This window comes from Dromiciops gliroides, chromosome 1 (assembly GCF_019393635.1).
Source record: "Dromiciops gliroides isolate mDroGli1 chromosome 1, mDroGli1.pri, whole genome shotgun sequence".
In the NCBI taxonomy this organism is placed as follows: Eukaryota; Metazoa; Chordata; class Mammalia; order Microbiotheria; family Microbiotheriidae; genus Dromiciops; species Dromiciops gliroides.
In genome coordinates this window covers 166242774-166256198 of record NC_057861.1, presented here as the reverse complement: position 1 = coordinate 166256198, position 13425 = coordinate 166242774, and the positions used below count along the sequence as shown (strand labels likewise).

General features: G+C 38.1%; 1 protein-coding gene across 1 annotated transcript in view; it reads left to right on the top strand.

Moving 5' to 3' along the window:
- The window catches only part of F13A1 (coagulation factor XIII A chain), a 206146-nt gene that overhangs the window by 156433 nt on the left and 36288 nt on the right, over nucleotides 1-13425 (top strand). The window contains exons 9-10 of the mRNA XM_043968344.1: nucleotides 3910-4013; nucleotides 7682-7770. Coding sequence (XP_043824279.1) covers nucleotides 3910-4013; nucleotides 7682-7770 — 193 coding nt within the window. The remainder of the gene's footprint in view (nucleotides 1-3909; nucleotides 4014-7681; nucleotides 7771-13425) is intronic.

The following is a 13425-nucleotide window of genomic DNA, read 5'->3' as shown; positions in this document are numbered from 1 at the left end:
CAGTAGGTCCTTTTTCTTTTTGTTTTTTATCTCTTTATGGATACAGACCTAGTAATGGTATTGTTAAGTCAAAGAGTATGCATGGTTTTATAGCCCTTTGGCCATAGTTCCAAATTACTCTATAGAATGGTTATCAATTCACAACTCTACCAACAATGCATTAATGTCTATTTTTACCCACATAACCTCCAATATTTGTCATTTTCCTCTTCTGTTTTATTAGCCAATTTAATAGGTATAAGGTAATACCCTAGAATTGATTTGTTGGGGTTTTTTTGCATTTCTCCAATTAACAGTGAGTTAGAGCATTTTTTTTTCAAATGTCTATAAATAGCTTTGATTACTTAATCTAAAAACTATTCATATCTTTTAATCATTTAACAATTGGGGAATGGCTCTTATTTTTTATAAATTTGACTCAGTTCTCTATATGTTTAAGAAATGAGACCTTTATCAGAGAAACTTGCTTCAAAATGTGTTCATAGTTACTGTTGCTAACTGTATTTCCCTCCATCCTATTCCCTTCCCTCCCATTTATTCCATTCTCTTTCTTTTCACCTTCTCATTCCTCAAAAGTATTTTGCTCCTGACTACTGCCTCCCCCAATTTGCCCTCCCTTCTATGACCCTCCCTTTTTCTTATCCCATTCTTTTCTTATTTTCCTGCAGGGTAAGATAGATTACTATACCCAACTGAGTGTGTATGTTATTCCCCCTTTGAGCCAATTCTGATGAGAGCAAGGGTCACTCACTTCCCCTCACCTCCCACATCTTTTCCTCTACTGTAGGTAGAAGCTTTTTCTTGCTTCCTTTATGTGAAATAATTTACCCATTCCACCTCTCCCTTTCCCTTTTCCCCAATGCATTTCTATCTCATACCTTAATTTAATTTTTTTAGATATCATCCCTTCATATTCAACTCATACCTGTGCCCTCTGTCTATATATACTCCTTCCAACTGCCCTAATAATGAGAAAGCAGTTACAGTTATCATCTTCCCATATAAGAATATAAACAGTTTAACCTTTTAAAATCCCTTATGATTTCCTGTTTGCCTTTTTATATTTCTCTTGAGTCATATTTGAAAGTCAAATTTTCTATTATGCTCTGGTTTTTTCATCAAGAATGCTTGAAAGTCTTCTTTTTCATTGAATGCCCCCCTGAAAGATTATACTCAGTTCTGATGGATAGGTGATTCTTGACTGTAATCCCAGTTCCTTTGCCCTCCAGAATATCATATTTCAAGCCCTCAGATCCTTTAATATAGAAGCTGCTAAATCTTGTGTGATCCTGACTGTGGCTCCATGGTACTTGAATTGTTTCTTTCTGGATGCTTGCAATCTTTTCTCCTTGACATGGGAGCTCTGGAATTTGGCTACAATATCCCTGGAAGTTTTCATTTTGGGATCTCTTTCTGAAGGTGATCAGTGGATTCTTTCCATTTCTATTTTAACCTCTGATTCTAGAACATCAGGGCAGTTTTCCTTGATAAGTTTTTGAAAGATGCTGTCCAGGATCTTTTTTTTTAATCATGGCTTTCAGGTAGTCCAATAATTTCAAAATTATCTTTCCTGGATCTAATTTTTCATTATTTTGGTTTTGTTTTATTGTTTCTTGATCTCTCATAAAGACATTAGCTTTCATTTGCTCAATTCTAATTTTTAAGGTATTATTTTCTTCAGTAAATTTTTGTACCTATTTTTCCATTTGGCCAATATTGCTTGTCAAGGCAATCTTCTCCTCATTGGCTTTTTGTACCTTTATTACCATTTGGACTAGTCTGTTTTTTAAGATGTTATTTTCTTCAGTATTTTTTGTGTCTCCTTTACCAAGCTGTTTACTCTTCTTTCATGATTTTCTTGTATCACTCTCATTTCTTTTCCTAATTTTTCTTCTACCTCTCTTATTTGATTTTCAAAGTCCTTTTTAAGCCGGTCCATGGCCTGAATACAATTCATGTGTTTTGGAAGCTTTGGATGTAGGAGGCTTGACTTTGTTATCATCTTCTGAGGATGTGTGTTGAGCTTCTTTGTCTCCATAATCACTTTCTCTGGTCAGAATTTTTCTGTTGCTTACTCATTTCCCCAGGCTACTTCTTGACTTTTGACTCTTTGTTAAGGTAGGGCTCTACTTCCTGGGTCAAGGGCATACTGTCTCAAGTTTCAAGGATTTTGTGCAGCTGTTTTCAGGGAAACTTTGGGGGACCTGTAAGTTTTCAGTTCTCCCAATGAGATCTAAGGAGACATCTGTTTACTATTCTCCTGGCCTGTGTTCTGGTCTGTGTGAGACCACAAGCACTCTTTTCTTCCCTGGAACTGTGAGGAGGGTCCCTACTCCACTGTGCCCACAAGCGCTGGTGTGCTAGTGCTCCTCCTCACCCTGGGACTCCCTGCCAGGACTGCAACCCGGATCTGAGTATGGGCAAAGCAACAGAGTCCTACCCGCAGTGCCAGCAAAGAGAACCCAATTATCACCTTCTTATTAGTTGTTCAACCCCCTTACCATCTGTGGGCCGAGAGTTCTGGAAGCACTTGCTGCCACTGCTGATTCAGAGCTTCCCAAGGCCTGCTCCTGGTGTACTGGGGCCATAGCTGTACTAGTGTTGCCTGTGCTGGACTGTGCTCCATTCTCACCCCAGTACAATAGACCTTTCCTGCCAACTTTCTAAGTTGTCTTTGGCTGGAAAACTATTTCACCCTGTTCTTTTGTGGATCCTGCTTCTCCAGGAATTGTCTGATGGCATTATTTTAAAGTATTTGGAGGGGACTGGGGAAGAGTTCAGGTGAATTGCTGCCTTTCTTCTGCCATCTTGGCTCCACCCGCCTGCCCATGATATTACTTTTAATTATAGCAACAGTGTGATTCACAGTGGTACTATCTTTTCCCATGCGTAAAAACTATACACAAAACTCTGAAGAGCTATACATACCTCTAAAGCTGCAGATTGGATACTTCCTATCTGGGAATTATATGAAGGTCCCATTCTTATCCCATAATCTTTCCTTCTTGATTTAGCCCTACATGTGGATTTACAATGATTTATGTAGAATTATAGTGAATATAAAATGATTTCCATAGCAGTGGTCTAGGACCATAAGCACCAGATGGATTATCACTGTAACAATCCTTATGAAGAACCATGCTTTTTATAAATCAAAGCTCAGCTGAGCTCAGAGAGGGAAAGGGAAATGGGAAGAGGAACCAGTGATGGAAGGTTGCCTCAGAATCAGCAGGGGAGATTGGCTAGAGAATGGTAGAAAAACCAGCCTTACCAGATGGGCTCAAATGTCGAGTTTCCATGGTACCCAGTAATTTCAAGTCAAAGCTATATATAAAAGAATCCAGAGGCATGTATTTCCCATCCAAATAACCTCTGTTCTCCACACCAACCACACATATACACAGTTCAAATGATAAAACTCTCTCCTTTTTCAAAGCACTTTCTATTATCTTGCATGTAATTCATATTAACTTATTTGTTTACATCTTGCATGCCCCCAGTAGAATATAAGTTCCTTGAAGGGAGGAACTATTGGCTTTGTCTTTTTATTTCCAGTGCCTTGCACATAGTAAGTACTTTAATTTTTGTTGTGAGTTGAACTTTAAATAGGCAATATAAAAACTAAACTATATAATTCAAAGTTTGGAACTTGGTATTTCTAAACTAACCGATTCCTATGAATGATCTTAATACTCCTAACAGAATGGTGATGATGTCTCACAGACAAGCAGGTGACAATCCAGTGGTCATGCCTGATGATGCATCCAGCAGGCCAACATTTGGTCTCCCCCCTTCCCCATTCCAGTACTGATGGCAGGCCATCCCTAGGTTACTCCACATTTTTGTAAGTTATCACTATCAGAGTCTTGAGTATAATGGAAAGTTAATTTTTTTGTGTTCTTTTTAAAGGAACTATCATTGCTGGAATGAAGCATGGATGACCAGGCCTGATCTTCCTGTTGGTTTTGGAGGATGGCAAGTGGTGGACAGCACCCCCCAAGAAAACAGTGATGGTAAATTGCAACCTCTTGAGAGACTGCTTTGTGGCCAATTATTTATTTGTTCTCAAAATTGCTTTAGTTATGTAAGGAATCACTGACCCCAGAAGGCAAAACCAGAATTATTTCTGTTCTCTAGGTTTGAATCTCAGATCTGCCACCTAGTGGCAAAGCCTTGGGTAAATCAGCTGAACTGTCTCAAGCCTCAGTTTCCTAACCTGTAAAGTGGGATTAGCAATATTTGCACTATCAAAGGGAAGTGCTTTGTAAACCTTAAAGTACTCTCTAAATTAGGTATTTGTGAAGCATTTTGTAAACCTTGAAGTGATCTATAAATACTAAATGTTGTCATTATTAATGATAGTATAGGGTTGGCTAAAAGTCACAATGTTTTAATAACTTTTTGAAAATTATTTTTTCTTCATTTTTCACCATTTATAAGATTTTATTTCATTCATGTTATGTAAATTTATTTCCTATATTTACTGTATATGGTATTGTAAATTAAAAACAAAAAATAAGTTATTAAATATTGAAACGTCTTTGTGACTTCTGATCCACCCTCTAATACTAATATTATAAGGTATACAGTATTCCATGCCTGTACATGGGGTTGTTTTCAAGTTATTTTTGAAATTCCATCTTCAATATAAGGTAATAAATTTAGAGCTGGAAGGGACTTTAGACATCATCTAGTCCAATCTCTTAATTTTATAGGTAGGTAAACTGAGGCCAAGAGACATTAAAGGCTTGCCCAGGCTTATTCAGGAAACAAAACAAGAATTCAGCTCCAAGTTCTCAGAGTCCAAAGCCAGTACTCCTTACATGGAACCAACCTGTTAATTCATGACTCTTATGGAAAAAGAAAACACAACCCAATCTGATGGAATTTTTCTAATCTTGCTTTTTTATAAGCTGATTTTTAAGAGAGAGAGACAGAGAGACAGAGAGACAGAATGAGAATGAATCTGTGGAAACATTTTAACCTGCCTATAATACACTATTTTCCTGTTCTCCCAGGGTGAGATCAAGGAAAGTTCTGATGTTAGAAGGAACATTAGAAACCCAATAAAACTATGGATCATCTTTGCAATTCTTGTGAAATTTATAACTTACCACGACTTAATTTTTTTTAAATTATTTTTGGAACAATTTATTCCAGACTCTGTGTGTGTGGATGTGGGCTAATGGGCATGATGAGTATTAAAAGGTGATGGGAGCCATGGCTTCCCAGAAATTCTAATTAAACCAGAATAAAGGCTTAACCTTTTTTATTTCACATGAAAATAGAGGTTAGAGTGGTATGAAGAAATGTGTATATAAATTCATAAAATTAAATCTCTGCTATAAGCCAGGTGCTGAGCTAGGTGCTAAGAAATCCAAGTCCAAAGAATAAAATTCCTCTTATATATGTATGTATGTATATAAATACACATACACATATACACACACATCCATATCCATATCCATATGTGTGTATAAAGGAGGAGGGAGAGAAAGACAGAGGCAGAGAGAGGAGCTATAGGGTAACCAACTCAGTAAAACATTGGAACATTGGTAATATCTAAGGTTATATAAATGTACATGAATATACATATATGTGTCTCATCTAAAATATCATGTTCTGCAAGAAGCCATTCCTTGTTCTCTAAATGCTAGTACCTTCCCTCTTAGATTACTTCTAATTTTCAGATATTCATATATATCTACACATTAATGTACAATCTGAAATTATTTCCAATTTTCACATATATGAAACATGTGTGTTGTATATATACAATACACATATGTGCACATATACACACATGTACACATAGAAGTATCTATTTGTATACACACGTGCACATACATATATACACTTATGTGTGTATACACACATATACAGATATTTCAGATATACACGTATGAAAATTGGAGGTAATTTCAGATTGTACATTAATGTGTATGTATATGTATATGTATATCTGAACATTAGAGGTAATCTAAGAGGAAAGGCACTAGCATTTAGGGGACAAAAAAAGGCTTCTTGCAGAAGGTGAGATTTTGGCTGAGACCTGAAGAAGGACAGAGGAAGCAAAAGGGAGAGGTGAGGAGGGAGAACATTTCATTTCAGGAATTTCAAGTATGAAGACAGCCAGGTAAAAATACATACAGTAGAGAGATGAAGTGTCTTGTGTGGGAAACAGCAAAGAGACCAGCATCACTGAATTATAGAGAACAATGAGGGGAGAAGCATCTAACAAGATGGGGAAGGTAGGAATGGGCTAGATTATAAAGGGCTTTACTGGCCGAACAAATGGTGTTTGATCCTGCATGTCACAGGGAGCCATTGGAGTTTATTGTGAATAGAGGAGTACTCTTTAGGAAGATCATTTTGACAATTGAGTGTCAGATCAACTGGAATGAGGAGAGACTTGAGCCAGGAAAATCAACAAGCCAGTGATTGCAATATCCAGATATGAGGTGATAAAGACTTATAACAGGGTGGTGGCAATGTCAGAGGAGCAAAGGGGACACCTTGTATCAGAGGTGTTGTGAAGGTAGAATTGACAGGACTAGGCAACAAATTGGATATAGGGGGGGGGAGAGAGAGGGAGAGAGAGAGAGAGAGAGAGAGAGAGAGAGAGAGAGAGAGAGAGAGAGAGAGAGAGTGAGTGTAAGGAGTCAAGGATGACACCTTGATAACTGGAGAGATGGTGGTGTCCTCTAAAGTAATAAGAAAGTTAGGAGGAGGGAAGGCTTTGGGTAAAAAGATAATGAGTTCAGTTATGGACATGTCAAGTTGAAAATGTCTCTGGGAGCTCCTGGTTAGGATATATAATAGGCAGTTGGAGATGTGAGACTGGGGGGTCAAGTCCAAGGTTAGGGCTAGATAAACAGATTTGAGGATCATCTGTGTAGAGATGATAATTGAAGAAAGGAAAGCAGTATAGGGATAGAATTTTTGCTACAGGGTAACCAGTTCAGTAAAACACTGGTGATGTCTAAGGTCTAAGGAGAAGAGAAGAAAGAAATACATTTAAATAAAACTTGCTATGTTTCAGGCAGTATGCTAAGTGCTTTGATGATGATAAGGATTACTCACTAGGAAGAATTACTCTGTAATTCTTCTGTAATTTAATTTATGTGAAGAATGGCTCAGAAAGTTGAGAAGGTCCAGATCCAGGAACAAGTAAGGAAGCTGTTGTAGCTATTATGTTGGTCTGGATGAAACGAGATGAAGGATTGTTAGGTGACTATGGAATAGAGGGGACGACTGCATTTCATACTATAGAGTCTGAATTCACAGGACTTGGCACCTGATTGGATATGGAGACTGAGGAAGGGGACTGAGTTAAGGGTGGCTGTGGGTGAATAGGAGCATAATATTACCATCAGCGGTAATAGAGAAGTTGGGAGGAGAGGCAGGTTTGCCAAACTTTCAAATTTGAGAGAACTTTCCCAGAAAAAAAAAAATCCTCCTGGTTGATGTCTTGTCTTTAAATACCTTCCTCAGCCCCTCATAAACCAACCATTGAGAAGGGGGAAAGCATGCAGGGAAAATTAGTACAAAAGAAATTAGAAAGACTTGTTGCCTATAGACCTAGCCTCAGTATCATGAAGGATGATCTCTAATGTCTAGTGTTTCCCTAACATAAACCTGGAGGTGGCAACCTTAACTCTTCCTTTGCTCTCTCATTCAGGGATGTACCGCTGTGGTCCTGCCTCTGTCCAGGCTGTTAAGCACGGTCATGTTTGCTTCCAGTTTGATACACCATTTATTTTTGCAGAGGTAGGTGAGAAGCTGGGAAGAGGAGGAGCAGACCAAGGTATATGCTGTCCTCTTTCAATAATTCTCCTCCCTGTACACTGCACCACACTGCTGTTGTACAATCAGGAAGATATAGTCTATAGCCTATAGGCAGTTTAATTGATGACTCTGAAGCTAGGAGCAAGCACAGGCTACTATATGGCATGTAAATCATTATGGCATGATGTATAAATGGCCAACCTTGGATTCAGGAAGACCTCAGTTCAAATCCTGTCTTTGACTTGACACTTACTGGCTCTGTGACCAACAGCAAACCATTTAATTTCTCAGTGTCCCAAGCAATTCTCTAAAACTGTAAGCCTAGAAGAGTTTCAGTCTGCATTGATGGGGAGATTTTTCTCACTGGAAGTTCCCAACATCATCATCATAACTGACATTTATATAGCACTTTCTTTGTGCCAAATACTTTTTTTTTAAAAGCTATTATCGGGGCAGCAAGGTGGTGCAGTGGATAAAGCACCAGCCCTGGATTCAGGAGGAGCTGAGTTCAAATCTGGCCTCAGACACTTGACACTTACTAGCTGTGTGACTCTGGCCAAGTCACTTAATCTTCATTACCCTGAAAAAAAGAGAGAGTATAAGACTTTAGTCACTACCCTCCTGAAGTCTAGTGAACCAAGACATAAAAGTTATATAACAATATGTGCATGAGATGAATATTAGTTTGTGTACTAGGTCCTGGCTCCTTACTGTCCCACTGGACTTTGTTCTAATATCCAACATGGGTCCCCTAAATTAGAATTGAAATTTCCTTGATAATGTTAACATTTTGATAGAGGGCGTATTTCCTGCCTGCTCCTGGGACTTGTTGCCTAATTGACACTACATTAATAGTAATTGATTGAGTCACAACCAGTTGGCTTGATCTTTAAAAGCAAGATGGGGAACAAAGGGGAATTACAAGAGCTTAGAGGCTGTGCAAAGAGAAGCCAGTCAGAGTCTTCTTGTCACAGCAGGGAACAGTGTTCAAGCACATTAACTCCTTGGAGGGTTCACTTGGGGCTTCCTCTCTGGGGAATCTAGTCTTTAACTTAGTGTAGTCCCTATCTTTCCTTTACTTCCTTCCAGCCCCCTTTTAAAGGAGACCCCCCCCTTAACTCAACTGTATAAACTAACCATGAATGATTACATCAGTCATTCTCAAAGTGGGGTAAGTACCTAGGGCAAGGGGAAGTTCAAATCTTATCAATGAGTTAACCTTGACTCTTTGGTAAAAAGCCATTACCCATAGGCAAAAAAAGGACAATAAGGATTATAGAGTTTCAAAGAGATCTAGGATCAGTGGGGTTTTGGAAGAGAAATGAACCTTAGAGATCATCTAGCACTACATTGACATGTTGTTTGTGAGAGAAGTGAGCCCCTTGGAGTCAAGGTAGTAAGTAGCAGATCCAGGTTGTGAATGCAGGTCCTCTGACTCCAAATACTATGTAATTCTTACTGCCAAAAAGAACAAAAATGAAGAATCATTGGAAAGGGGATTGATTGGAGCAGGGAAGAAAGGGACTTTATGGTACTGAGGAAAAAGTGCTGACCGTAAGTTCAAATCCCAACTCCACCACTTATTTATTTGTGTGACCTTGGGCAATTTATTTAATCTCTCTGGGCCTCAGTTTCCTCTATGATACCTTCAAACTCTAAATTTATGATCCTATTTATGACTGAATTGACATCCTCAGTACCAGAATATGGGCTTCAACATTGAGAACAAGAATCAGGACCCAAAATGTGGGGATACCCATGCCATCAAAAATAATAATTTAAGGGCTGTCATGAGGCAGTGCATGGTGAACTACCAAATGAGTGACAGAGACATAAAGTACTATGATTTCCCAAGTATTTACATATATCTATGTCCTCTAAAAAAGGATCTTTGCTGCATTTTCCTCTTTGCAGGCCTCTGGTATAGTTTGCAAGTTCTTCAGAAGAGCAGATGTATTTGGAACACTGTCTCCATAACATCACTTTGGGCTTTTGTTGATTTATACAAACCTCCTGGGTTGCATTCTTCTAGTTTACGATGTTATAAGAATCTCTTGATGGAAATCATGCTCTATATTTCACAAATCCTCATATTATTATTATGTTTTATTACCAGAGAGAGGTAGACAGGACTTCCCACTAGGAACAAATTGATTTAATCACTGTTAATGTCAACACACAGTGTCATTATTAAATCTAGATCTTGATTGTTAAGAATGCTGTCAAGATTTGCAAATGAGAATTCCTTCTCTCCCAACCACTAAAGCCCTCAGTAATGATCTGCAGCATTTCTCACTGTCAGAGGACTGAATCTGAGGGCTATCCATTTCTGAGGGATGTTCAGGTGACTAAAAAGTAAATAGAGAAGACGTTCAGGGGTCCCCAAAGAGGAACTTCATGGGTATGCATTAATCTTTCAGGGGAACCTCCATGAATCATCATCCTAACTGAATGTACTCCTTCCCTTCCCTTCCCTTCTTTTTCCTTTTCCTTCCCTTTCCTCTTCCCTTCTCTCTTTCCTTCTCTCTTCCTTTTCCTGCAGTCTTTATTCTTGATTCACTTCCTATCTAAACTATTCTACCTGCTCAATCATTTTTAATGATCAAGTGAGACAACGCATGTAAAGTGCTTTGTAAATTTTAAAGTGCTATACAAATAATAGGTGGCACAGTGGATAGCATGTCAGGCCAAGTGTGAGGCATACTCATCTTCCTGAGCCCAGATCTAGTCTCAGACACTTGCTATGTGACTCTGGGCAGGTCACTTCACCCTGTTTGCTCAGTTCCTCATCTGTAAAATGATCTAGAGAAGGAAATGGTAAGTCACCCCAGTTTCTTTGCCAAGAAAACTCCAAATGGGGTCATGAAGACTTGAACATGACTGAACAATAATAATAATTATTAGTAATAGTAAGAGTTGGTAGCAGTAGTAATAGTAGTACATTCATGGAATTCTTATTCTCCTCGGCTATGTAGTACTTTAAGGTTTGCAAAAAGCTATATAAATATTATCTCATTTTATCCTCATGATAACCCTGGGAAATAGGTGCTATTATTATCCACACTTTATAGTTTAAGGAAACTGATACAGACAGAGGTTAACTTAAAACTTGTCCAAGGTCACACAGCTAGTAAGTGTCCAAGACTGACTTTGAATGGAGGTCTTCCTGACTCTAAGACCAGCATTCTATCCACTGTGCTACCTACTGAATGACTTGAGAGATGCAATTGCTGAGATACCATTAGTGATCTGTGAAAGATAATACAAAACAAGAGAAATATTGCAGGATTAGAGAAGGGCATATGTTTCAATTTTCAGATATAAAAAGGGTGGAGTCTGCAAAGTACAGGGCACTGAGCTTAATTTCCATTCCTGAGAAGATCCTAGGAGGTATTATTCAAAGGATAGTTAATAAATATCTAGAAAAGAAAGTAGTTATCACAAAAAGCCTCAACAGCTAGTCTTTTCAGACAAATCTCATTTCCACTTTTGCTAGAACCAGATTGGTAGATGAGGGAAATTCTAGAAATAGTTTCTCTAAGTTTTAATAAAACATTTTACAGTGTCTCTCATCCTGTTCTTTTAGAAAATATTGATAGATAGAGGCTAGATGATTCTATAATTAGATGGATTTGGCAATGGTTGAATGGTTGGACCCAAAATATTACTGGTTCAATTTTACCTTGGAACAAAATTTATAGTGGTGTGCCCCTGGGATTTGTGTTTGGAATTATACTGTTCAACATTTTTATGTTCAATTACTTGAATCCAGACATAAAAGACCTTCTATTCAAATGTGTAGATGCCACAGTGCTGAGGGATAGCTAAAACTTTGGCTGGACAACTTAAGGATCTGAAGGGCTAGAACAATGGACCTAATGTAAAATTTTGCATTTGGATTTGGGAAATTGACATAATAAACACAAGATGGGAGTACATATGGCTAGATAGCCATTCATCTGAAAAGGATATTTGGCCTTGTGAACCTGCAAACCCAATATGTATCAACAGTATGATATGGCAGCCAAAAATATTACTGCCATCTTCTGAGAAGCATAGTGTTCAGGACTACAAAAGTGATAATCCTGCTGGGGCAGAATTATAGGGGCAATGAGTGTTATATATAGGGGCAATCTCATATGGGCCATGAGTGTCATAAACCCAAGAAAGAGAATCTGTCTCTCATTTTTTTTTCTTCCAAAACTAATGTGATCCTACTTATTTGGTTCCCAAGTGGTTGTGTGTATGTGTGTGTTGGGGGTTGGGGTGGGGGTAAGTGTTTGAGCAGAAGGAAGAGAAGGGAAGGGAAAGAAAGAGAAGCTTTGCAAAATATCTTGAAAGAGCATTGGGAATCAGTAAACCCAGAAAGTATAGAGCAAAAGTTGTTAACAAATAACTTAATTGATTTAAACTTTCTTTGCACCAGTGGGCAAATATAAAAGCAATAGGTAGAAATTGCATAGAGGTATATTGCATTTTACCCTTGATGTATAGAAATATTTCCTAATGCTGAAAGCACTCCAGAAGCACAATCTCCTACCTGGGGAGGTAGATTCCCTATTACCAGAGGTCTTGCAGAGAAGTTAGATAATCATTTGTCAAAGATATAGTCCAGGGGTTGAAATAGATGGCATATAAGATCTCTTCTAACTTTAAAAAGCCTCTGATTCTAGTCCCAAATTTATTCCTGAGGAACTGTATGACCTGGAACAGGGAATTTAATCTCTATCCTCCTTAATTATCTGTTAAAATGGGGGATTAACTAAAAAAAATTGGAATGAAATTTACAAAATTATAAAAAATATGTTTGGCCCCATAGAAGATATATAAGAAGATACCTCCATTTTGACTCTCTCCTGCAAGAAGGGAATACATTTTTAAGTGCCAACTATGTAGGAGGCTAAGTATTTTATAAATATTATCTCATTTAAGACTCACCACAAAGCTGGGAGGTAGGTGCTATAATTATCTCCATTTTACGATTAAGGAAACTGAGGTTAAATGACTTGCCCAGAGTCACATTGAGGCCAGATTTCAAATGTATTCATGACTCCAGGTCCAGTGATCTATCCACTATGCCCATGTAGCTGTCTCTTCTTTGTGGAGGTAGGGGATGGTGGTTCCTACGTGTAGAATATTGCATATGTCAGATTCTTTCCCAATGATTGATCAGTTTTTTTTCTCCTTCTTCTTTTGTCTTTTTTTCTTAATTCTTTGTTTTAAGGGATGGCTTTCCAGGATAGTAGAGGGGAAGGAAATAGCAGGAAATCTTGGCAATGTACAAACAAAACCTATCAATAAAAGAAAAACCTCTTTAAAAAAAACTGAAGGGGTTAGGGCAGATGATCTATATAAGGTCCCTTCCACCTCTATCATTCTATCTATATTATACCTTCTGGAGGTAAGCTATCATGGGCTCCAGCAATGTCAGTAATAAAATTGGTATTGGGGAGAGCTTGGGGACTAACCAGCACTGTTTTGCCATCCCACTTTTGATCCCCCAAATATCAGGGGTGAAACTGTAGGCTTCTAAGGTTTAGTGTCAATTCCTCCTAAACCACTCCTACTCTTGCTTTATGGAAACTATTTGATTGTAGAATATTAGTCTTTCATAAGGGGAGAACAAACAAAACAAAA